A 24941-nucleotide genomic window follows, 5' to 3' on the forward strand; every position below is an offset into this window, starting at 1 on the left:
AGAGTAACAAAGTATAGATTAAATTTCAAGGGGCATATTTTCTTTGAGTGAACCTACAGCATTTACCTCTCACGTGTAGACAAGAATGATAAAGAAGACTTTACAAGTGAATATACAGCAAATGCTACTTTCCACAACTAAACACACTTTACCAAAAGCTCACCTGAAGATTTCGACCTTTCGTCCCCGATGAGTGTCGGTCCTTCAGAATTTAAATGCTCCATGATGTGCATCTTAACTTTACCACAAAAGAGAAATATGCTATATTTTGGTTAACTCCACACACTGAGCGACTCTCCTCCTCCGTCTGTGGATGATCTCTGACCCCTGTGTGAGTGTGGGTGGAGTGAGGGCGGTGTTAAAAGTGGTTTGGGCCCTTTGGCTTTCCGTAGATCACGGCCTGGGCGTCGGCAATTCACTCAGAGGTACTGCTGCGTAGGAAATAAAACACCCAGAGAAGATCTTAGCAGAGAGCTCGGAGGTGGTATTTATATAAACGAAAGCCTGAAATAAATATTTAAAAATGCACTCAGTCACTCTGGATGGTTCGCCAAAGAAGCGGGCGCTGTCTCGGGGAATAAGCGAGGACGAGTCTCTCCGCAGCTTCATCAAGGAGGTGGGCGTAGAAATCACGTCGTCGTTTGTTTTTGTTTAGAGCTTAAGCTAAAGGCACGTTTGTGAAGACGACCAGTAAATTACGTACTAAAGCATTAACCTTAGAAATGTAGTGAGTCCGGAGTCAGACCAAATTGTTGACGATTTAAGGTAACTTGAGAAGAACAGCTCGTTTTTTCCAGGCTAGTCGCTTCCGTTTACTTCCCCATTACCACTGTCGTGTTAGCTTCTTATGTGTTTTGCCTGTGTGTAATGTTAGTCTCTGTTTGATGCGTGTTTTTGTCTCTTCAATCAGTCTGAGAGCTCGTCCAGGCGTCTAGCACGAAGCGACAGCCGAGCTGGCACCCTGAAGAGGAGGACTGACAGCCAGGTAGGACAGACCGACAATTTCAACGATAATAAGAGCCAGCATCAATTTAACAACACCCATGATCATCTATCATTTCAGGCTAACTACACCTATGAATTATCATAGATGTCTACATGATTCATGAATCCAACATGTTATTGTCGGTGGTGTTATGAAACGTCGTGGAAAGCAGCGTTTACCTTCAGTTTTAGTTGCATATTAAAGGATGTTAGTTTTTGACTTAAATACTGAAACATTTACTAGGAAACATGTTTTTTCAAATGCACTTTAACACCACAAATTCTGAGTGTTTGTGGTATCTCAGAACATAGCAGGGTCTGATTCAGGTATGTTGTTGAGTTTGTTAGAAACTCACATGGGTTTTAAATCACTACAATGATTTTGTGTTTAACAGATAGGGAAAAGATTTTAGATAAATGTTAAATTTTCAAGCAAAACTCCACCCTTACTCACAAAGTACTGTAAGTTCCACTTTGCCCCTTTACCAGTGGATCAAAATAATGAACAGCCTCAGCTTAACCTGAATTTTTCCTCTCAAACTAGTGATACACTAGATTTCACAACACAAGGGTTGTAAGGGTTGCATTGTAACTTGAAGTGTTGTGAGCAGGAAGATTAAGATATGTGGCTGTTTCACAGGCACTTTTTTTTCCAAGTACTAAGAAACATTTGTTGCCAGCTCAGTTTATGTTGAAGAGGAAGACTCATACACTTCAGTATATTAAAGGCTTTACTAGTGTCTTTAGAAGTGAGGACTTGAGTTGTAATGCTCGCTGTCAATTGTGACCTCCATAAGGAGTACAGCAGAGCTACAGTCCAAGTGCAGAATGACTATATACATAGGCATACATATATAGGTAAAGGGGGAGAAATATGGTTTAATAAGCCCAAGCCTGGGCCATTTAAAAGTAGCTCAAGCCTCAAAAAGGTATGTTTCAGGCACAAGTCCAGTGGTCTAATTCTTGTTATGCCCAAAACAAACTTATTATTACGAAAGAGATTTGCGTTTCGCCCTCCAGCCCACTCTGCATTCAGATAATGTGCTGGAGTTACAGAGGGCCTGAACGCACCCTCAGTGCAATTGCACCATGCACTTTAGACCAAGCAGTGTAGATTATTCAAGTTGGGTTGAATTTCTGTCTTTTAGTCTCTTGTGTAATATTTTTCTTTTTTACTTTTATATTACTAAGATAAGAACTATGCCGAGGTAAAGATCTGATCCAGTGAAATCTTCTTGACCTGGAGTTGACAAACTTCTTTTACCTTATAAGGAACGTCAGGTGTATTTTCTGTGCAGAAATATGTTTCCGAACCATTGCTGTCTTTTGAGACTTGTTGCCAGACAGGTGTCTCTGCTTCTATCATACTGTGTTTACACAAGCTCACTTAGTCTGATAGCTGTAATCATGATGTACCAAAGTCTATGACTAGACAGATTTTGTGGTGCAGGAAGATAATCTGATTTAAGGTAAAACAAGTAACTAAAGGTGGACCAGGTGAAATGTGGATGCTCTTTGATGAGAACTTAACCCTCAGCCTTTCTGCTGACATACCTTTGATAAGTGATAACGATGTCAGTGGTAAACAGTAGATATATTTCCCATTTCCATTTGGTGAAAATTATAAGACAGAGAGTATCACTTCACCTTTTTCAAGAAAAGAAATAGATAACCACAATTTGAACACATCAGAGTTTATTCAATACATCTTAACTTTTAGGAGCCAAGGTCTCTCTTAGCTAAATAAATTCTTCAGCATGTCAAAATATAGAGCGTTGTATTGCCACATGCATGCATCCTATCACATATGATCTTTTGCTGTCTCTTATACAATCAAATTTGAGTTATCAAATGCCCAATTTTTTACGAATCCTGTGGTTAATGGATTACTGGTTGCAAAAAATAACATATTAAAAACAAAAATGTGCAGACATGTGCTTGGTTAGGGTTTTGTACTGTAGTTATTTATTTTTAAATGACATTGACAGGGACAGGGACAAAGGATCCTTAACAGTCTCTGAGAAAGTGTCTTTTTTCTTTTCAGACTGAACAGGATCTCTTCATGGGCCTCCCAGAAATGGTGAGCACTTCCTACTGCTGTGACAAATATTGCTATTTTTATAACAAACTCAGCCCTACTCATGTATATGGGTGACTGTGGTGGCATAGATTTCTGTGCATTTGGAGGTATTGCCATGCTTCAAGATGATGCCTCCCACTGATGTCTCTGAGAGCTAAACAATTCCCCACCCACTGGCTGGCATGCATTGGTACCTCTGAAGTTGCCCACGCTCATTTCCAACTGTGCCTGTGTTGTAGCTGGAGCTGCAGGCCAGCTATGACGAGGTGGTGCAGGAGCTGCGTGGGCTGGAGGTCGAGCGAGAGGCTCTGTTGTTCCAGGTGGACGTCCTGCAGGACACACTGGAGGGTGTGGAGGAGCTGCTGGCCGAGGCACAGAGGGAAGCAGGACAGGCTAACACGGTATGACCAGGCCACACTAAACGCTAACAACACATCTGCCACATAGTGACCTCTTGTTTGTTCATCCTTAGTTTTGTGTTGTTGTAAATAAGACACTAAGTCTCTCATTATGCCATCTCTCTCTCTGCATTAGGCGTTGGAACAAGAGCGGGAGGCCAAGAGAAAACTGGAGAGCATGGTGTGCTCTCTGATGCAGGAGGTGGAGAGATTAAAAGAGGTAAAGTGACATTCAGAGAGAGAACATTACATAACACCAGAGAGGCACAGGGTTGTTGAATTTATAAAGAGGTACAGTCTTATTGAACCTGTTACATAACAGATTGTGAGGAATGTGAAAAAGGAGGATGTTGCATGTTTAGTTCAGCCAGTCTCAATCTCACTCTGCTTGCATATGCTAATAAGTAACTGTTGGACTCAACATGGAAGTACCTCGTGTACTTTGGTCTTTAGTTCCACACTGTGTGCTACCAATCAGTTCTCTGTAACAACTCTTTTAACATTTCAGCACAAACAAATCTTTTTTTCTTTCAAAGCAGGATAAGTAGGGGCGCAGATAGCCCAGCTGTCTAGGTCGCACCCTCGAGTGGGTGGCCTGGGTTTTGGGTCAGGCCTGCAGCTTATTTCTCGCTTGTCATTCCCCTCTCTCACCCTGTTTCCATCTCTATCCAATGTCCTGTCCTTTCAATTAAAGGCATAAAGACCCCAAAAAAATGGAAAAAATCAGGGCAAGTAGAGTCAAGGTATTGTTTTCAGGAAATAACGCTTAAAATGATTGTGGTATTATCTGCACATCCATTAAAGACTAATACATTTTAATACTTACGTCTAAACACCAGTAGTTTTCTATTACTGAATATTACCTTTTTTTTTTCAACCAGAAATTTGACCCTCAGGCTAACCCACAAAACAGTAGTGTAACAAATTTTGATAAGGTTTTTAAAACTTGCATGTAAAATGTACTAAATGCAGTAATATAGGCTTGCTCAGGGACAGTAGATGACAGGCTTTAAAGTCAGTTACATTAATTAAGTAAAAACTGGTTATTCTCCATGTAGTTATATGTTGGATTCATGTTTCTACAGGCTCTTCCTGCGTAGGTTCAAGTGTTTCAAAGCTGCTGACTCAGCCTACAGGTTTGGTCACGTGGCTTTTAACAGGTTGTGTTGGTCCTGAATTTGACTCAGAGGCAACTGCGAGTTACTGGTTTGCTCATCACTGCGCTCCACTGCTCCACAGGTGTGGGATAGGCCTGAAAAAATAAGACCTGTGCAGGTTTTGGTACAGAGAAATGTGTTGACTCCATCTGCCTTAAAGTTGTCTGTCTGACTGTGTAAGTTTGTTTTCCCCTTCACCCTGTGAAGTAGGGCTGGGCGATTATGGTAAAAATAAGAATCCCGATTATTTTAAGTGATATTAAAATCACAATTAATATACACAATTATTCATTTATTATTTGAATCTTATTCAAAAACTTCAGTACTGATTTAAACACAACTTTAAAGAACCAGCAAGTGGCACATACAGTATTATTGATACACATAAGTCACACACACTCGCTGTGGCTGCACATGGAACACAGAAGAGCTAAGAAGCACAGGAACTTGCATACATCTACACTGTGTGGCATATTAATTGTTTTTATTCCATTATATTGTTTTTATGATTGTCAGATAGCAAAATTGAAATCACAATTAAAATCCGATTAATTGTCCAGCCCTACTGTGAAGTGATGTGTTTATGACAAGTCGTGTGTGTGTGTGTGTGTGTGTGTGTGGGGGGGGGGGGGGGGGGGGGGGGGGGGGGGGGGGGTCTGTAATCTAAGAGCACATTAGTGCAAATGTATACATTGCATTAACAAAATATACATTACCTTAAATGGAAATCCAAATGTGGAGCATCTACACAGACCATGTGAGTCAAACAGAACTGTAGGATTAATGCAGAGCTCTAAATGCCCTCAAGAGATTCTTATAAAAGCTGCACCATATATCTGGAATGTATTCACAAAAAGAATTCCAATAACTAAAACTACAAAGTATTTAAAGATATTAAAAATTATTGTGTATACAAAGCCTCAACCACTGCTGTCTGTTAAAGTTTCATTTGGTTAATTCAGGAGGATTTTGGGGGTTCACACCTGATTTAAGCTCAACATAATGAAACTGCTCATTCAAAAACAAAGATCAAAGCGTGACATTCAAGGGCCCCCAAGTATAATCTGTCCTTCTGTGAGTTAACATTTAATCGTTTCAAAGGCAGAAGATCATCTGAAAGCCTGACCATCAAAATCTGAAGGGTTTGGAAGTTTTTGTCCTGAAACAAAGTTTTTAAATATTAAAACAAGTTAAATGATCTTGTGATTTCTTTGAGATGAAATCAAACCAGATATAAACTAGAAAATCATCTCAATATCAGATCTTCAAAGTCAACTGTACTCTGTTGGATCGGAAAGGTGACCTTTTTTTTAATGAAGTATTAAAAATGTCTTTGCAGGAAAAAAATAACCATCAGTCTATTCCATTGAGCACGCCCGCACATGTTGAGGAGGCAACAAAAGGACAGGAAGTGGAAAATGATGCTGAGCACCTGACTGAAGCTGCACACAGAGAAGAAAAAGACTCTTCGCTGTGCAAAGGCCGAACAACAGACGAAGAGGAAAAGAGCAAAGAGACAAAGCTGATGAAGATGGTCAACAAGCTCGGCCCCACGCCCACTCTCGCTCTAGACAACCAGGTACTGGAGGACGGGGTCCTGCGGAGGCCCTACGAAAACGGTGTGGAGGGTGGACGGGATTCTTCTCCAGACAGGAACGACTCAGACAGCATAAGTGCCTACGAGGATGCATCTGCTGAGACTCCGGAGCAGGACAGGATTTTTCCAGGTGAAAATCTAGAGCTTCCCCATGATTCAGAAAATAATGAGGTATGCACGACCAACAGCTGCCCGCCAAGTGACCCCAAAAACCCTGAACTGTGTGTCGTGTCTTAACCAATCTGTTCTATCTAGTGCTGGGAGAAAGGTCAAAGGCAATGGAGCTCTTTCATTTTCTGTTTACACACATCACATATTTATAGTTTGCCAAAAGTAACGTCCAAAGTTGTAATTATAGCTTTGAGGGGTAGTCTATCACTAAACTAACTTTACCTATAAAATAGATTAAACTATGTTGATATATCATGTAGCTATTTTTAAATCAAAAAGCAAAAATTAGGCTTTATTTAATTAGCCGTTGTCCTTCATTTGTTTTGTACACAAGTCAAAGAGACTTGGACTCAAGACTCGACTTTTTGATATTTCGCTACATAATGATTAATAGAGAGAATACGGGGCAGCTTGATTGATAATGGAAAAAAAAAGCTTACGTTGCAGCTGTAGTTGTCAATCACTGTAACACAAAGTTTCTGTTTTAAATTTACAACAAAGGAACTCAGGATTCAGGTGATAATGAAACTTAAGACTACTTTAACTTACTTGCCAACAGTTTGTAGTTAATGTCCATCCTAATTTTTTCTTTTCTAATTCATGGATAAGTACAGGAGATACGTTTTTTTGTTGGTCTGTCTCTTGGAAAACCTTTTAAGGAGGTCGGTTTTTACACAAACAGCTGCCAGGACACAAATCAGATTTACCTGTATATACAACAAGTGAGCTCAGGAAGGAATCTGGGCTGTTGCTGTTTGAGCTCTGATCTTAACTACACAACAGAGAGCGAGGATTTTTGGAGGCAGTGTAAACATTTCAGACACCCACAGCCTTGTAGACATTTGTTTTTTTACATAATAAAAGTGACAAGTAGAAGCTCTGATAGAGGTTTTTGGAAACAAATGGTAAATACATACTTTAAATGTTTGCATTGTGGGTAAATTGAAATTTAATTGCTGCCTGAAGTTTTACTTTTTAAATCTTTTTTAAATATTTTAAATTTAGGGAAATTGAATAGGCTGCATTTGCACTTTTTAAGCTCTTATATTGAAAGAAACGACATTCCCTTTAAAAACCAAACATGTCTGCGGTGACTGATCTGCTAACCTGCTGCAGGCCGAGTCCTCTCTGCCTGCACAGCTGAATCTGTATAGTTGCACATACAGTATACAGACGAACTTGCTGAATTAGTCTATGAATGCTGTACTCTCTTTGTATTTAATCACAAAGTTTTACAATTACTTTTACAATGTTACATTTCCTTTTTTAAGCTTCAAGCAAGGATAAAACCCTTTCACCTCATTTAAAAAAGTTTGCATGTGCACCTAAGAATGTAAAATGTTTTTAGTCTACAGAAGACTCAATCCGTCATCAAGTAGTGCTCTGCAAGCTGAGCTTTCTTTGAAGATGATGTTTTTTTATGGGATTTTAGCAGCTTTAAGAAATACTTAAGGGAACATGTAATGTGAAACATAACACGTCTTAAAGGGAAATCATAGTTTCAGTCAGCGGTTGTGGCATATCAGACACAAAAAAGGAACCATATCCAAGCATTAATGAAAGTGTGATTACAGATGATAGACGTCGTGTGGTTTCTGCATTTGGTTGCATGTCATTTTGTGGGTGTTCGGCAGAATAGTCATGATTGTGTGAACTCATTTGTCTTTTTGTATAACTTTATTTACATAAGGTGGGTGCTACTGAAGTGCTGTTACTGTAGTGCTGTGTGGTGGAACCATAGTCAGGTCTTCAACATTCAGGTCATTTACATTAAAGCTGATCAGACGTTCACACATGAACATCCACAATCATTGGTCCACTCCATTTTTTCATCAACTGTACTTTATATATTTCTGTTAGGATTTAATCCATGCTACTTTAATAAATGTTTTACATTTTTTAAGTTCTGTTTTTTCTTATCATTAATGCTTTTTTTGGGGGGAAGGGGGTTCAGCTGAGTACACTGCAGTGGGTTTTTCCAATCCTTTTTTCATTGTGTTGTAACGCAACGATGCAAAAAATGAAGTTCCTAATGTAGTTTGATGCCTTCGGTGGGTGGAGATATTTTTAACATGTTCTGAGCTTTGTATCAAATGTTCACAGGTGACAGTAGGTGACACAGATTTATACTTGTAATCAAAATGACATTCCAGACATATCAAAATAAAAGAAGTAAAAAACAACTGCATTGTGTTTTTATTTTATTCACTTGATTTTGAAACACCCATTGTTAAAGTTCTCAACATCTGAAGCAGTTTTGAAGTGAAAAATCTAGAATCAACACCAAGATCTCTAGTTGTAACAAGCCAAAACCAGCCTTTTTGTATGTTTTTAAGATACATTTGAAGAAAGGATTCTCAGTTTGGGGTAAACCTCTAAAGTGTGTTTAGAAAAAATAAAGGCAACTCCTGAGAAAGAATATGCTTTCCCCAAAAACATAAAATTCTGTACCAAAAAATGACCATTATTGCAGAAATTTTCTGTTCACCATGAACTTAGCAAGTATTTTGTTACCCTTGGATACAGTTTGACCAACAGGTGGCAGTGTATCGTTGTATTAACAAAGTTGTGCTTCCTTAACAGGTTTTGTGTTTGTGGTCTGAGGATTATACAAATTATGGATCTGCTTTCATGACAACTGCCATTAAGTACAACTACCGTGGTGTGTGTTTGGACAGTTTATGTTAACTTTGCTTTAAAAAAATCTGTATAGATAGTATAAATCAAATTTTAATCACATAGAGAGCGTTCATGTGTTCATAGGTGTTTTTAACTGCACAGAGTCAACCAAACATTACTGTATGTTTATATATAACTCAGATCTATGAATTACAATAAAACAGACCCTTCTCAAAAAGTTGAACAAACAATGCTACATTGGAAAGCCAGAAGTAGCATCTTTACATATTTAACTCAAACAGTATTTGTTTAATTATATCAGAGGAGAAAGTGTGATCAAAACATCCCCCTCTCCTTCTTCATGTTCAGCTGTTTCCAACGTGGCAGGCTCACAAAGTCGTCTTTGGTGATCCCGAACACTTCAGCGAAGTCTGAGTCAGAAAGATAATTCTATAGAAAAGGGAGAAGAATAAGATGATGATCATAAATAGATGACATGTCCATGTAAGATCAAAACTCTAATGTACAAAATGAGCAGGTTATTTCTTTTAAGTGGACTCTGGAGGACACGCTGGTTGTGAGTAAGTCCTAAAGCCTGACTGAAAGCATAAAGCTTTATGATTAGGTTTTAGCTTCAATGGCTTGAATGAGTAGATATACTTTTTTATGTTTATATCACTATCTATTAATAGAGGGTTTATCTTTTGGGCCCTGTTTGGTTTTATGACAGAAAACTTGAACATGCTAGGTGCACAATAAAACACACAAACATGCCTACCTCCTTCTGGGTGGGGTCGACCCCTTCAGGCAGCTCATTTGCCTGTTTGTCGACCAAAGCAATGGGTGGCAGGTTTTGGCAGGTTTTCTGACCGTCACCAGAGTTTTGCTCCTTAAAATGATACCGTAAGATTCAGTTAACAATTCAACATCTAAATGCATCATTTTATTCATTCCTCATTTAGTATTGAATCAGGGATTAGATTCATAGTCCAGATTTCTGGAGGTCATAAGGTAAAACACTTATCCATGCAGGTGTTCATTAATCGTCTCACCATCTCATGTCATCAAATAATAAAAGGTTTACAAATGTGCATTTATTAAACTTAGTCTTGCCATTTGATAATTTAAAGCCACTTAAAAGCTGCCCAAAGATAACCCTGAATCAACAAATATATCTCAGTTCTGTGTAAAATGCAACTATTACAGAGTTTCTGCATCCACGGCTTGTACAAAGAATGCATTACACATGCACTGATATGCACTAAATAACAATAATAATAATGAAAAAGCTGAAAATTCAAAGATGAATATTACTTGTCCAGTTGAAATGAGAACAGGTGATGCTCCTTCTCCCAGCTCCTTCTTCAGCTGCTCATAGCTTTTTCCTCCCTGGAAACAAAGACAGTATGTCACCATTAATAAGTGCAGGTGTGTACCCTGTTACGGTTCAAGCCAGACCACTCACACTCCACTTTGAGGGGTCCCAGGCAGTGAACCAGCCTGTAAAGGTGAGAGGCTCAAAGCCCTGCTTGATCAGGGCGATGGGGGTGTCTGGGTCTCTATCACCGGGGTGTGTGCGCAGGTAGTCCTGACTTATGACCACTGATTCTTTGCGCTCAACCTCATTGGTCTCTTTACCAATCCAGAGGAAAATCTGGGATAAAACAAAAAAGAAGCCATGGTCACCAAGAAATATGAATTTAAAAATTCTTTCATTTTCATTACACCCTCATACCTGGTCCCAGGTATCCAGCAGCATGACATCATCCTCATTGAGATCTTCCTGAGTGAACTGAGTGATCTCAGTCACAATGAAGCGTCCCGTCTTATTGGAGCATTCAAACAGGCGCGGCTGATGATCTAAAACTGTCTGCTGTAACCTGTCGACAGCAGCACATGTTTTGTGTGTTACCTTACCTTTAACTCTGCTGAAGCCGATTTTTACATTTTAGCACCATTCACATGCTTGTGTCACCGTCACCTCTTGTCACTTGCATAAGGAGCTTTCCCTCCAAGGAGTTCCCAGAATTCCTCAGGTTCCTGACCCTCTGCTACCAGCTCCTCAGAGCCCCTTTGTGAGCTGTCACCAATCACAGAGCTGACCTCCTTTGCCATGGCTCGCTCATCTCCACTTGACCCCTGTTCACAGAGTTGGATACAATACGTCGTCAGTAGACTTAAAGCTGCATTGCTATACCAAAGGATAACAATGGACAAAAGTAGAGCAGCGTTTCTCAATTTTTTTCAGACCAAGGACCACTTATTCCCCCAGAAAACTCTTGCGGACCACCACAAGCTAAATAGCCCCAGAACAACACTCCAAGAACAAAATCATATGCTATAAACTCGAGTCATACATGTTACAACTTGCTAGGGCTGCAATTAACGATTATTTTGAAAATGGATTATATGCCAATTATTTTTATGATTAAAATTATACATTTTATTTCTTTAATTCCCTTTATTCAGAACAAGTTTTTTTTTCTTTCAAAATGACAGAGACTAGAGTAAAAGTGCACTCACTTCCTCATAGTTTGGTGTTTTGTTTGTTGTTTTCTTTTAGAATGAGGGAGAAAATGGACCTCAAAATCTGAGTATAACTACATTACTGATACATTATTCCAAAATGCTTAAAATTTCTAGTATTTAAATACTTAAGAACTTAGATTTAATTAAATTACTCAATGCTTTTATGAACCAATTTTTGTAGATTTTATTAATTTCTGTTGTAACCGAGCAACTCGCACCCCCACCCCCTCTTTTTTCGTGAATGTTCCATTAAAAAAAAAAAACACAATTTCCTCACTGTGTTTGCGGCCCACTAGGGGGCACTGGCAGACCACTAGTGGTCCGCGGACCACAATTTGAGAAACACTGAAGTAGAGCATTTTGTTCATGGGCTTATGAGACTTTGACAGGACTGATTGACCTTCTAACAGACCCAGAGACAAAGATTTGCTCCCACTGGTGCACATGAACATTACTGAAGATACAGATGACAGGAAATAAAGCTCAGCGTGACTGATGTGGAATCAGAGCTCTGTGCCAACCTGTTCTCCAGCACCAAGAAACTGTACTAATTTGTTTCGATCAGGATCAGCACACTGCTATTCATTCGGTTTAACTGTTCTCCCTCAGTTACTCTTTGAATGCTTTCTTACCTTCCCACACCACAGATAAATCCCTGTCTGGCTCCTCAGAAGAAACACATCATTGGAGTTTAGTGAAGATGCCAGAGCAGGAACCTCAATGGCCTTGGTGTTAGATGGGTCAGATCCATGGACCTGAAACAACCTTATCGGGGGCTCTGGGTCAGACGAACCTTTTCTAGATGTGCCCCCCTAAAAGAAAAGATAAAAATTTGTCTGACATAAAAGTATCATGCACACATAAAAAATAAGAGTTGTGGAGATACCATCAGCCTGAAGAGCATGTGAAAGGTGTAAACATTCTTCATACAGATGTTAATTCCATATGTGTACCTCAAAGATAACCATTTTCCCTTTGAAGATGGTCATGAAGTGTCTTGGTTCTTTGCGCATTGTAACTCTCACTTGAACTGGCTCACCACCATACTGCTGATCCAAATTCACAGCCTGAAACGCCGAGGCAGCCAGCTCATCTTGTGTTGCATGGAGACCCTAAAACAGTTCGCATTAAAGAATTTTATTTTGATCATTTATTATTGTGATAATCAGACAAATCCAAAGTCAGGACATGTATGAGACCACAGGTACAAAAACAAAGCCAGAGCCTCACCTGCCATATGTAGAGCAGGTAGCATTTCCTGTTGTTAACCAGGTAAGTGTAGAGGATCAGGTAGCAGTCTCCTCCATAGAAGTATCCATACATTTCAGGGGCCACAGGCGCAAGCTCCACTTTCTCAATCCTCCACACCTGGCCGCATCAAAAGGTGGTTAAACACAGTGTACTTCACAGTGAGCAGCTCTGAATGTCTTAATTGATAGGTTAAACACAAGGTAGATGATTTCTTCTATCCAAAGTGGGATTAATGACACTCAGTGTTTATTAAAGCCCTTTTAACCATATGTGTTTGGCATGGCGCTGTATGAAGAGCACAAGTGAAAAGGATCATATCATATGTCTGTGTCTGGTCCACCTGTTTCAGAGTCCTGGTGTGAAACATGTTAGTTCACAGTGCAAAAACAACCTATTGGGATGGAGCCCTTTGCAGTTTTATAAGTGTATTTTTTTTTTTTTACTTCCTTATTTTTTAAGTAATATAGACATTTTTATTCCATATCTAAATATCTTATCAAATTAACTTGGTCATTTACAATAACTGTACGGAGATATTGTGGTTAACCGGAGACAAATTTTTTGTACTCTTGACATATTTGGTGAATAAAGGCCATTCTGATTCTGATAAAGGCAATTCTCAATTTGCTGCTGACTTTCTCATAGAATAAAGAAAACAGACCTTCCAAAGTGTAAATCCAGATTGTCACAGTTACCTCCACTTGACCTGTGCCGTTGTCTACCATTCTCTCCTGTGCAGCCACCTCGGGCATCTCATGCATCAGAGAAGCATCAAATTTTTCCTGTGTGATACGAGCTAAACAGAGAATGACAGAAAAACAAACGCTTTACACCACATCTGAGTTTGAAAGGATAATGACATGTTGATAAGGACCAGGAAGTTAATTTAGTGTTTGATGGTTTTTTAATATGAATTTGAGTGCAGACATACCCACTTTCCCTCTTGTATGCACTTTACCCAGACCTTGAGTCTGGTCCTTTATGGTCCACTTCTGGAACAGCTGCTTGAACAGTGCTGACTCCGCCCCATCATTCACAACCTCCACATTGGTAGTGTTTGGATAGTTTTTAGCTTTGATAAACTCCTGTACCAGAGAAAAACAGCAAACACACTCAGCACCCAAATCATCAGGATAATCTACTAAGAATAAACTCCTTCGGTTATGACAATGTTATCTAAAAGCCTGCCATATTAAAGCAGATCTGTTTCACAAAGTGTTAGCTAAGTAAATACCCTGCACGAAAGGACTACCTAACACTGGTTGGTGATACAGGTGTATGTCTGGTGTGGACTCACCAAAGCTCTGCTCATTGCTGCCTGCCTTTCAGCTTTGTTTGCTCTCTTTCCCTTCCACACAAAGATCTTTGTTCCCCCCTGATCCAGGAAGAAGCAGTCCTAAAATAATAACAACATAAAGTAAAAAATTCCAAAAAATGTTATACAATTACAAAATAAACCCTAATCCCACCAGCCTGAGTTTCTACAGTTAAAAATGAAATATTTATTCATGCAAAATTTCACAAACTAACATCATGGTTAAGGTGATCTTGAACCAGTGGTCTGCTAGCAACCTCTGTGACCTTCATCTGGCCCTCGGCGTCGGACACACTTAAAGAAGACAAACAGAAGAATGAGGAGAAGAAAGGGAAAACCCCTAGTTGAGATTTTACACAAATCCTTATTCACTAAAACACATGAGACATGTGATATCACAGTCACAGATCAGCTCACTGGTACAGCATGAGTTTTGACTTCTGTTCCTGGTCAGCAGTTTCATCCGGAGGCCCATCCGTCAGTGGAGCAGTTCTTTCTCCGAGGGCGTCTTTCAGGATCTCCATGCTCTGAGGAGAGTTGCTTTCTGCGTCACCCTCGATGACCTTGATCTCTGCTCGGCCTCCTCTCTCTCTGTCTCTGATATCTTTGGCCAACAGCATACCCTGAGATCAGAGGTACAATGCTGAGTGTCCACAGTAATTCATTACCAGAAACAAGACATACACTAAGTCACATATGAACATCACAATCAATTCTCGCTGGAGGCAGATATTTCAGGTCTAAGAGGATAAACCTGGTGATGCTATCATGGCTATTGTGTTCTAGTTGTGGCTACAGACTTTGTTCAGGTTGATTTATGGGAACTTGAAGAGGTATGGCATTACTACAGGTAAGGAAATGGGGTCAACCTTTTTGAGACCAAGGGCTACCTCAAAGGAATTGAGTAGTATAAAGGGCTACTTGTCTGATAAAAATTTTCTGAACAAAATTGCACAAAGCACTTTTTAATAACAATGATAACAGTAGTAGTAGTAATACAGTGTGAAGAGACTTGTCGCCTCTCAATGCTGATCATTCCACAACTATCATTAATGATTGTAGGAAACATACATTTCTGGAAAGAGCTCCAGTACTTTTTGGGGGGGGGGTACATGCCTCGTGGACTAAGTGGTTCTTGCAGGCACAAGCACATTTCTAAACAATATGGATATCCCCAAACAGCCTCATCTTTTTTATCTGCCATCACACCTTCACATTCCCTGCATAATCACACACACACACCTATCTTCACACACACAGTCTTTTTTTGTTGGTCTTTGTAATTCACAGACACTAACGCAGCCATTTATCTGGTTCCTGTGCTGCCTTGTTGGGCATCACCCTTGTCACACAACTTGAAAACTGAGAAAATAACAAATATATCATAAGGTTTAAAGATATTTAAATATCAAGAGATCAACGCAGACCTCTTGTCAGTGTTCGTTCAGATCAGATACGACAGTGACATCAAAAAGACATAACACAGAGTTTTAATACTTTAAAACAAACTCCTCCATATGACCTTTGACTCTTGTGACATAAAACATCTAGACATCAGAATAATAGGAAGAATAGAAGTTAATTTTCTCTTTTTGCACCACACATAATTCAGGAGTGGGAGTAAATAAAATAAACACATTGCGTTTTACACTGTTCATGTATACTCAGTTACGCACAAGAAGAAGCAGCACAGTTATACAATTCTTACCTTAAGCTTTTCCTGTCGGTTACTCTTGGGTCCATTCCACTGAACAATGGTTTTGCCCATGTCTAACAGAAACACGTCACCAAGGTTAAAGCTCTTCCAGCTCATCTCCACCTGAAACAAACAAGTCAATTTTCACATACCCTGTCCTCTCATATTATCATTATCATGCCATCATATATTATCCATGGTACAACAGGACAGATGTGATACCATACCATACCATACCATACCATACCATACCATACCATACCATACCATACCATACCATACCATACCGTACCATACCATACCATACCGTACCATACCATACCATACCGTACCATGTGACAGATACGATACCATATGATACAACAGGATACCATACAATACAGTACAGCACAATACTAGGCAATATGATGTGACATCAAACAATTTGGTATGATATGGTACAATATGATGCGATATGGTACAGTATAGAACGATATAGTAGGATATATGTATATGTATATCATATGTATATGATACGATATAATACATTAACATACTATACCATATGATATGGGAAGGTACCATACCATATGATACCATATGATACCATACCATATGATAGGACATGATACAATATGATACAATGCGATGCAATGTGATGTGTTACTATAAGATAAGATACAATATGATGTGGTAAGACACAGCATTACTCAATATAAACAATACAATACATTAAAGATATGATAAAATCTGATCTGGTAATAATATAATGACATATAATGCAGCTCATTCTTCTTGAAATCACCACTACAAAGTATTTCTTACTTCATTAGCAATGGCCCTTTTCTTCCCTTTGACACGAAGCAGTCTCTTTACATCATATGTGTTGGTTTCAACATGCTTCATTCCTGAAACCACTCCACCTTTTTTATAACTGCACATAAAAGAATAATCATTTCATTAGACATACTTGTGAGTGTTAAAGATAGCCTACTGTGACAACATTTTCACTCACATTATCCCCTGCTTGAAGTAGCCCCTGAAGGCATCAGACTCGTGGTTCTGAACCTCGCGGTGCTGGACTGGCGTGGAACCCAAGAACTCATCCAGCTGGATGGTGTAAAGAGCTGCTGCACCCTGTTCATCCTGTGAGGAGTGAGAGCCGATCCAGTAGTGGATGTCATAACTCAGAGAGCTGCTCACCTTCTGGGTCTGGGGACACACAGAAAGTAGAAAAAGATAAAACCTTACGAACAAATAAAATAGAATCAACTTTTGTTTTACAACAAAAATAAATATATTTTTATTAAATGAAACACTGGCATACAAAACCCCAAAGATTATCAGCCAGAGTCTCATGACTTACAGACAGGAGCAGGTAGCAGTCACCGATGTAGAAGTTTCCATAACATTTTTCTGGAAGTTGGACCAACTCCATTTTCTGTTGCACAGAGAGAAAAAAAACAGTGTTTTTTATTCATCATTACTTCTGTTTTAGTCATTTTCTCCTGGAGTATCTATTCCTTTTCTTTTAACATCAAACTGAACGACTGATCCAAAAGGAAAAAAAAATCACGTCACTGCAGCAACAACAGCTGTGAAATCAATTTACCTCAATCCTCCAGATAATAATCCCAGGACTGTGAGTTACTGCTTTAAATGTGGACCCCATGTTGGTTGGTTTTCCTCTCCTGGAACAAGAAATTTCCATACAATCAATTTGCTTGTATAGCTTTAAGTACATATGTACAACAACACATATCCTTTAGAATTTTAAAAGTTAATTTTTGTTTTGCCTCTTTTCTTGAGAAACTGAACACTATGTTCAACATGTACGGCCAATTGGAACACAGCAAGCAACAATACAACATGATAATATCCTCAAACACAACCTACTTGATTGTCCTGTTTGCAGACCTTCCTCATCCAACAGCTGATCTGTGATAACAAAAGGCCCTCTTCCTCTCTGAGCCCCTGAAAGATTTGCGTGAGTTTGCATGTTTCAGGGCCTTTCACCTTGTTCTGCCCAATCACTGAGGAAGACACAAACTCCTGTAGGCAAATGTGCTGAAAAAAAGGATTGACACATATTCAAATGAAAACACACACACACACACACACACACACACACACACACACACACACACACACACACACACACACACACACACACACACACACACACACACACACACCTATCTTCACATGGTATCAGTGAGCATCATCATGGCGTCCATTCATTGCACTGCCCACTCACTCCTGTGCCACAACTTTAACACCATATATGGACATGTGTTCAGCTGAGGAAGGACAGACAACCAACAAGCAATATCAAATATATGTGTTTCTAAACTTTCAGAAAAAGAGTACACTAAAATTAATGAAATCCCAGATACAAGTTGGTGTGCACTCGTGTTTTTACTTTTGTTCTTGTAGGTAGCAGAATTCATGTAAAATATAATCAGTGTTTGTGTATCCATTGTGAATGCTATACATGAGATAATGAGATAATGATGATATATTTTTTTACAGAAAAATAGGCACAAGCACTGAACGCGCTGGGGTAGGACATGTGTGTTTGTTTGTGGTTGTGTGGGAGGCCAAGTAACAGCAGGCACCAGAGTGTTCAGTGATTCTGCTGCAGAGAGCAACTTAAAAAATTTCTGGCCAGCTGTCCTCAAATATCTGAACTCAAAATTTCACTCAAGTTTTTAAATCGAAACACATCAACAGTCTGTTGAGAGTTATTGGTGAGTAGACTTCAACAAAGATGTTTTTTGTTGTTTATATAAAATTTGCTGAAGTCTGATTTGAAGGCTGCAGGTTTGAAGAAAACCTTTGACCATAATTTACTTTTCTCTCCTTCTTGGGCATTAGGCTGGAGACTAAGCCACAGCAAGTATAACACACCCCTGACTGAAATCTGAGAATAAGTAGGGCAGAGGTATACAGGTTCACTCTTGTTTTGCTTCACCATCACTGATTTTGATTATGTCATTAGAGCTGTTCATTGTTGGAGAATGTGAAGCTTAATTTGCTGAGTATTTGTTTTCAACAATAACCTGCGTTGTACTGACTGATTAAAGAGCTTCAAGAGTATGTTTTATCACTCTTTTCAAAATATTTAGCACTCACATCTCAGTAAGCAACTTAGTATAGGAGGCAAAACCCTTTTTCAAGGTTTTTAATGGTTATATGCTCTATTATCAGAGGTGAACTCATCAGTGTAACAGGCAGACCCAGCCTGTCATGTAACAGATAGCCACTGTACAGCACATCTGAGACACAGCACCTCAAACCTTATTGGTTTGTCTGATTATTATGATTTTCTGATTGAACTCATTTCTACAGTTGATATTCTACTGATGTGACCTGTTCAAGGATTCTGTGTAGTTTGTTTTCCAGTTTCTGTATAGGCAAATGAAACCAAATAAATATTGTAAAAGAGGGCTATTATTCAAATTCATATTTCCACAGACAAACCTTTAACAAGGGTGAGGTATGATGGTTATTCAGAAGAGTCAGGACTTTACAGTGCAGGGTAATTATTTAAGATGACCACATTGTACAGACAGAATAAACAAAGAGCTTTAGTTGTAGCTTTGGTTTGGACATGTAATGATGTGTGGGACTGTTGGCAAACAAATGAAGTACAGCAGAGCACTGTGGGTAGGAGGTCAGGAACAAGGTCCTTTAACAGAAAGAAAATGGTCACCAGACCTCAACAGAAATGAGAGCTTCTGTTTTTGTAGAATTTTGACACACTTTTTCTGTTTTGATCATTTTTGAGGTTCAGGTTATTCTACAAAATAATATAAAATAGAACTTTTTTTATTATTATTACTATTTTACAGCAAGTTACGTCACATCACAGCAGAGCTTCATTGTTAAACCCTGTTTAAACATTTGAATGTTTTTCAACAGCCTACATAAGCTAAACAAGTATGAGAGTCATGATCTTTTACTTTTATTGTCTTTGGATTAATTTTCAGGGCTGAATATGCTTCTGTGATCCCTCCACATGTTTTTCTTTTCTTTTCTTTTTATTTTTTTTTTAAACTTTTGTTTCGAATTTTTCTGCATGCTGCATGAGCCAAGCAAAATCATTAAAAACTGCAGATTCTGAACCATCACATCACAGCATTCAACTTATTTTCCCCCAATAACAAAAGAAAAAAAAATCAAAAACTGAATTTACATAAGAGGTTCAGAAACAAGACAGTATTACAGGAAGATGTTACCTGCCACCTTTCCTGCTTTAACAGCATTTGTTGGAGGTATCAGGGGTTAAAAGCAGTTTTGATGTCAGTGACAGGTGCGGCACTACTAGACATTAGGTCATATGGTTAAAAAAAAGACCTAAATTATGAGTCATAGTCACATAAAAATCAACAGGACAGGAGGGGTGTTGTGCTATAAGTTAGAACCTGTTTTTTCCAGAGTTTAAGAGCTGAAATCTGTGTGAAAGAGGTGAGCTCTGTCTTTATCAAAGTAAGATGAAGTTTAAAGTAAAACCAGATTGTATAAACACTTCCTCCAACCTCCTCGCTGTCATTCACCTCCTGCTGCTTTGTTTACTGTGTAGACAGCAGCTCGTTATTACAACCAGGCCTCAAACTACAGCGCTCGCTGTTGATTAAAAAAAAAAAGTATTAGAAATTTCAAGCTGCACTTTGCCGTTGAAGGGAGTGGCACACCTGCATGCTGCAGAACTATCTGCAAAAAGGGTGACCAGCTTGTGACATACTGTTGGTTACTACTAAAACTACTAAAGTTCTTCATTGCAGGGATGGTTTATTAGGAGGATTATGTTTGTTGGGGTCTCAATGTGGGCTTCAACTAGGAGAGGAAAGGTGCAGGTTGAACAAATCAGTTACTCAATCATTTCAAGCACATTTGTTGGGGACATACTTTAATCCAGAATTGGTAAGCCAATACATTATTATAAATGGTATCGAGTTATGTCACTTTTGTGTGTTCTGAAAAGTGACCTGTCTTTGATTTGGCAAAAGGTCATGATGTTAACTATTAAAAACTGAGAATACTGGTTTGAACAGGAGCTCAGGCAACATTATGGAAGTTCATGCTGGAATTGTTTATGTAATCACCAAAAAGAGAGTTTAAAACAAGTTGATGGTCCATGGCCTTTCACCTGAACATGAGAAGTGTGCCTCGTAAATCCCAATGACGTGACGTGTCCCCTCCTACTACCACCTGTGGTCCTGTTTAAGTGTTTTAACACATGTCCTGGCCTCCGTAAGACATACATTAGTCCAGGAAAAAGTGTTTTTATATTGACCAATGAGATAAAAGCTGAAGGAGAATATAACCTGTTCTGTCTTTTGTATGGACCATGCGCCTCCATCCACACCAGATGTTTTTGGCTCCTCCCCGACAGCTTAGTAAAACATTCCAGCCCACCTCTGGGAATCTGCTGCCTCCTCCTCACGCTCACTCAACTCTGAGTCAAAATCTGTCCAGGAGCTGAAGGGACTGAGCTGACACACAATGAGAGGACTTGTTGTCTTGGTTACTTTGGCCTGCTTGGCCAGTGCTCAGCACCAAGCTCTGATTGACTATTTGGAGCGGAGGCTGCTCGCTATTGAGGTAAGACTCACTTTACCTCCCTGTTGAGCCCTGCACTCCAGAGTCCCTGGGAAAGGAAACTTCCAGGGACCGGGCACAAGCAATGGAATGCAGATGTGGGCAAATCCTGAGGAAAATGCTGGAAAATACAGCTCTGTGAAACATTAAGGGATAATAAGATCCTTGTCTGGGTGAGGAAGCCGGGGAAAATGTGATTCAAATGTTGATTAATCTAAAAATGGCTATGGTAAAAATAAAGCAAAAAGCTGAAGAAATCCTGCACTTCCTAATGTTACATAATAAGATTTCTACAAATGCATTTTTGATTTTGAAACACTCTCACTTTATTGTCAGCCAAAAGTTATGCAATTGTTACCATTTCAGCAACAGAGTGTGCAAGACACTGCATTTTTGTAAAAAAAAATTTGGCTGTTGAAACTTTTGTCTGCCTATTAGACAAAGCATCTATTATGTGCTCAAAATCAGTATAAGATATTTTGCACACTAATTGTATTCTGTTAAAGATGGAATAAAAAGCATGATATACTCCTTTCTTCCAGGTCTATAGCCATTCAAACATAATTCAATGAACAAAGCTCTCATCACTTTTTATTTCTACACCGCTCTGTCATGTAACTTCAGATTTCTCTGTGGAGGAAATCTGAATCCATTGTTTCCCTGCAGAGAGAGGTCAGAGGTCAGGGCCTGCTGCAGAGTCATGTGGTATTGTTTTTGGGAGACATTTGAGCGGCGTGTTTACTTGCCACGTGTGGCTTGAACCTGGTTATTTGAAGGATGATTGTCCTTCTTGTAATGCCCTTCTGTCCCGGTCTACTCACCAAGCCTTAAAATAACATCAAATTATGGCCTTGTCAAAGTTTTCCAGAAATGTGGTTAACCCTTTTCTACAAAAACAATTAACAATGCATTGCTCAGAGGCAATGAAACAGGACCACTTAACTTGTTTAAAAATTCAGGTTTAACTAATCTGTATCACCTTCTTTTAAAACCAGGACCGGATTTCTCTGTGGCATGAGCAGACCACTCGGTACGCCTCAGAGCTGCGAGAGCTGAAGCAACAGATGGTTTCTCAACTGGAGAACCTGGACAAGGAGAAAGAGACGCTGAGGATGAATCTGGACAGTGTGGGGACCAGGGTGGACCGTGTTGAACGAGAGATGGATTACCTGGAGACCCAGAACGGAGCTCAGCCGTGTGTAGATGTGGATGACAAGCTGATCGAGCAGCAGGTGACGCTGGTGAAGGAGAAGCAGAAAGCAAAGTATTCAAAGTTATCAGGTGAGACAGATGTGCCAGAGCTGCACATGATGAGTTAGACGACCTGTTGGTGAAAAGTTTTCTTTCTTTTTTTTTTTTTTCTTTTTTTAAATTTCATTGAAACAATTACACACACAGGATTACCAGTATGAGACTTTATTGGACCCACCTGTTGGTTAGCTTAGCTTAGCACAATGACTGGAAAATGCTCACATGAATTTTCCCAAATCGTAATAAAATCCATCTGCAAGCAACAAGTCCAGCTCTATAGGTGAAAAACTGTGGACATGAATGAGTGAATCAAGTCTTAATTGTTTTTTGGTAACAGCCAAACACAAACAGCAGAACTTTAAAAGCTAGGCTAACTGTCTCTTAGACATATCCAGGATTGCTTTACATTTATGCAACTTAATTGCCAACTTACCCTCAGAAAACAGTCCATGGTTAATTAAACAATAATAAAAATAAAAATAAAACGTTCAAATGTTATGCAGGTCTTAAGTATTATCACACTTGTCCTCTTACTTCCAGACTGCAGCGACATGATCTCCAGCATAAAGGCCATGAAGATCTTGAAGCGTGTTGGGGGTCCAAAGGGCATGTGGACCAAAGACACCAGCAGAGGCTCTGGGAAAATCTACATTTTTAACAGCACAAATGATGACATCATACATGAGTTTGGGTCCGTACAGGACTTCACTCGCTCACAGGGGCTAACTCTGTCTAAGAACCTGAAGCTGCCTTCTTTCTGGAGTGGAACAGGACATGTCGTCTACAACAATCATGCGTATTACATAACTCAGGATCAGGAGATAAATGTGGTGAAATATAACTTGAAGGACGGCACTGTGACAGACACTGCAGTGTTCCCAGAGCAGGATCATATCCCTGTTTATGGTCTGACTCCTGAGACAATGATGGACCTGGCTGTGGACGAGGAAGGCCTGTGGGCCATTTACTCGACACAGCAGAACGAGAGGCACATCTCTCTGGCAAAACTGGATGTGTACTCGCTGGACATCGAGCAGATGTGGGACACAAATTGTCCGAGAGAGAACGCAGAAGCGGCATTTGTCATCTGTGGCACTTTGTATGTGGTGTACAACACTCAGCAGCCCGGTCGCTCTCGTGTCCAGTGTGTGTTTGATGTCAATGACATGGTGACCAACGAAGAGGCGCCACTGGTTTACTTCCCAAAACGTTATGGAGCACACTCCAGCCTGAAGTACAACCCACAGGAGCAGCTGCTCTATGCCTGGGATGATGGTTACCAGATCCTCTACAAACTTATTATGAAAAAGAAACTAGAAATTTGAGTTTCATAACATCCTCCTGTAACCCACACAAACACACTCATCATACCCTCTTTAAGTACTAAACTAAGGTTTTCATTAATGTGACCTCCTTACCTACAAATCATCACATTTAAGTACTGCTGGCCAATGCATGCTGTAGAGACGTAGTCTCTAATTTGCGCCAAAATCGGCACAAATATAAAGTTTCTCAAGGGAGCTTTAAAGCTTTGTGTGTCCTGATGTTATGAGTACAGTATACTGCATACAGTTTATCTGTGTGGCATTGAATTTTTACATTAAAAAAATCAACAAATCAAGAAGATAACCTTTTTTATACATGCATCTGATGTAACATAATGTCTTAGCATTCCTTTCTTGTTGTAACCAACTGAAGTATTTTTTCACCCATTCATCTTTACTGTTTTTGCTTTTAACTCATCAAACTAATTTTGACCTTTGTGCAGCTAAAATGGTATGGGGGCAGCAGCAGGTAGGGCAGTAAACTTATTTCTCTTCAATTGTTTTTTACGCAAGCTCACAGCACCTTCACAATTCATTTTGAGTTCACTTGTTTCAAGGAGGCTAACTGCTGTATGCTGACATGACAGCCTTCGCTAAAATAGCCAATAAAACTTGTTTTCTTTGATGTTTTTTTGGTTATTTTTGCTATTCATGGTTGTGTGGTGCACCTTTGACTCATATTGAAAAACTATTTAAATTCTGTTGAGGAAGAGACTGTGTGAATGTAACAGCTATAATAATTAAGCAGGTTTCAGTTAAAATACAAAAAGGAAAATTGCATTTCTGGTTTTAAGTTTTGAGGTCGAGCTAAAAAGGTTTTTCTCATCCAGAGTCTGTAATGACAGAAATGAAATGAACAATCACTCCTCGGACCAGAACGAAGCGCCAGTCTGCCAAAGAGTTGATGAAGTGAAACAGTAATTGCATTCGACAACCCAGCAGTTGACTCTTGTGTTTCACTGAGTAACTGGTATGTTTCACTTGG

The 24941-nt window shown here is 39.4% G+C and overlaps 3 protein-coding genes across 5 annotated transcripts; 2 read left to right on the forward strand and 1 right to left on the reverse strand.

The window, feature by feature from the left end:
- The first annotated feature begins 370 nt into the window (after positions 1 to 370).
- On the forward strand, positions 371 to 8562 carry LOC141786926 (uncharacterized). Of its 3 annotated transcripts, none has more exons than XM_074665372.1 (6): positions 371 to 616; positions 911 to 985; positions 3029 to 3064; positions 3304 to 3465; positions 3599 to 3682; positions 5959 to 8562. In XM_074665372.1, the coding sequence occupies exons 1-6, from the start codon at positions 524 to 526 to the stop codon at positions 6451 to 6453; spliced, it is 945 nt and encodes a 314-aa protein (XP_074521473.1). In that variant the 5' UTR covers positions 371 to 523; the 3' UTR covers positions 6454 to 8562. The 3 variants fall into 3 exon arrangements, with proteins under 3 accessions (XP_074521473.1, XP_074521552.1, XP_074521631.1); XM_074665451.1 differs by lacking the exon at positions 371 to 616 and adding an exon at positions 635 to 690; XM_074665530.1 differs by lacking the exon at positions 371 to 616 and adding an exon at positions 639 to 765.
- A 675-nt stretch (positions 8563 to 9237) lies between these two features.
- avil (advillin) lies at positions 9238 to 21233 on the reverse strand. The gene is made up of 21 exons (XM_074668327.1): positions 21107 to 21233; positions 17673 to 17809; positions 17389 to 17467; positions 17143 to 17217; positions 16792 to 16988; positions 16602 to 16710; positions 15810 to 15920; positions 14519 to 14724; positions 14317 to 14395; positions 14084 to 14182; positions 13718 to 13871; positions 13482 to 13582; positions 12766 to 12903; positions 12489 to 12647; positions 12168 to 12347; positions 10988 to 11145; positions 10742 to 10886; positions 10472 to 10660; positions 10321 to 10395; positions 9785 to 9895; positions 9238 to 9456 (listed from the first exon to the last, which is right to left on the reverse strand). Exons 3-21 carry the CDS (start codon positions 17446 to 17448, stop codon positions 9343 to 9345), a joined length of 2460 nt encoding a protein of 819 aa, XP_074524428.1. The 5' UTR covers positions 17449 to 17467; positions 17673 to 17809; positions 21107 to 21233; the 3' UTR covers positions 9238 to 9342.
- Positions 21209 to 24581, forward strand: olfml3b (olfactomedin-like 3b). The gene is made up of 3 exons (XM_074668339.1): positions 21209 to 21383; positions 22376 to 22661; positions 23172 to 24581. Exons 1-3 carry the CDS (start codon positions 21285 to 21287, stop codon positions 23954 to 23956), a joined length of 1170 nt encoding a protein of 389 aa, XP_074524440.1. The 5' UTR covers positions 21209 to 21284; the 3' UTR covers positions 23957 to 24581.
- Positions 24582 to 24941: the final 360 nt, after the last annotated feature.

Source organism: Halichoeres trimaculatus, unplaced genomic scaffold (assembly GCF_033239565.1).
Source record: "Halichoeres trimaculatus isolate MK-OKI-2021-1 unplaced genomic scaffold, fHalTri1.1 fHalTri1_scaffold_1, whole genome shotgun sequence".
NCBI lineage: Eukaryota > Metazoa > Chordata > Actinopteri > Labriformes > Labridae > Halichoeres > Halichoeres trimaculatus.

Bases quoted from the DNA above. Each gene is read 5' to 3' on its own strand.
- avil (XM_074668327.1), bottom strand. From the start codon at position 17,448: ATGGGGTCCACATTTAAAGCAGTAACTCACAGTCCTGGGATTATTATC. The intron at 16,989-17,142 runs GTAAGTCATGAG...GTGTGTCCCCAG, and splicing joins ACTGCTACCTGCTCCTGTCT to ACCCAGAAGGTGAGCAGCTC. The intron at 12,348-12,488 runs GTACACATATGG...CTTTTCTTTTAG, and splicing joins GGAAAATGGTTATCTTTGAG to GGGGGCACATCTAGAAAAGG.
- LOC141786926 (XM_074665372.1), top strand. From the start codon at position 524: ATGCACTCAGTCACTCTGGATGGTTCGCCAAAGAAGCGGGCGCTGTCT. The intron at 986-3,028 runs GTAGGACAGACC...TTTTCTTTTCAG, and splicing joins AGAGGAGGACTGACAGCCAG to ACTGAACAGGATCTCTTCAT. The intron at 3,466-3,598 runs GTATGACCAGGC...TCTCTGCATTAG, and splicing joins AAGCAGGACAGGCTAACACG to GCGTTGGAACAAGAGCGGGA.
- olfml3b (XM_074668339.1), top strand. From the start codon at position 21,285: ATGAGAGGACTTGTTGTCTTGGTTACTTTGGCCTGCTTGGCCAGTGCT. The intron at 21,384-22,375 runs GTAAGACTCACT...TTTTAAAACCAG, and splicing joins GGAGGCTGCTCGCTATTGAG to GACCGGATTTCTCTGTGGCA. The intron at 22,662-23,171 runs GTGAGACAGATG...TCTTACTTCCAG, and splicing joins AAAGTATTCAAAGTTATCAG to ACTGCAGCGACATGATCTCC.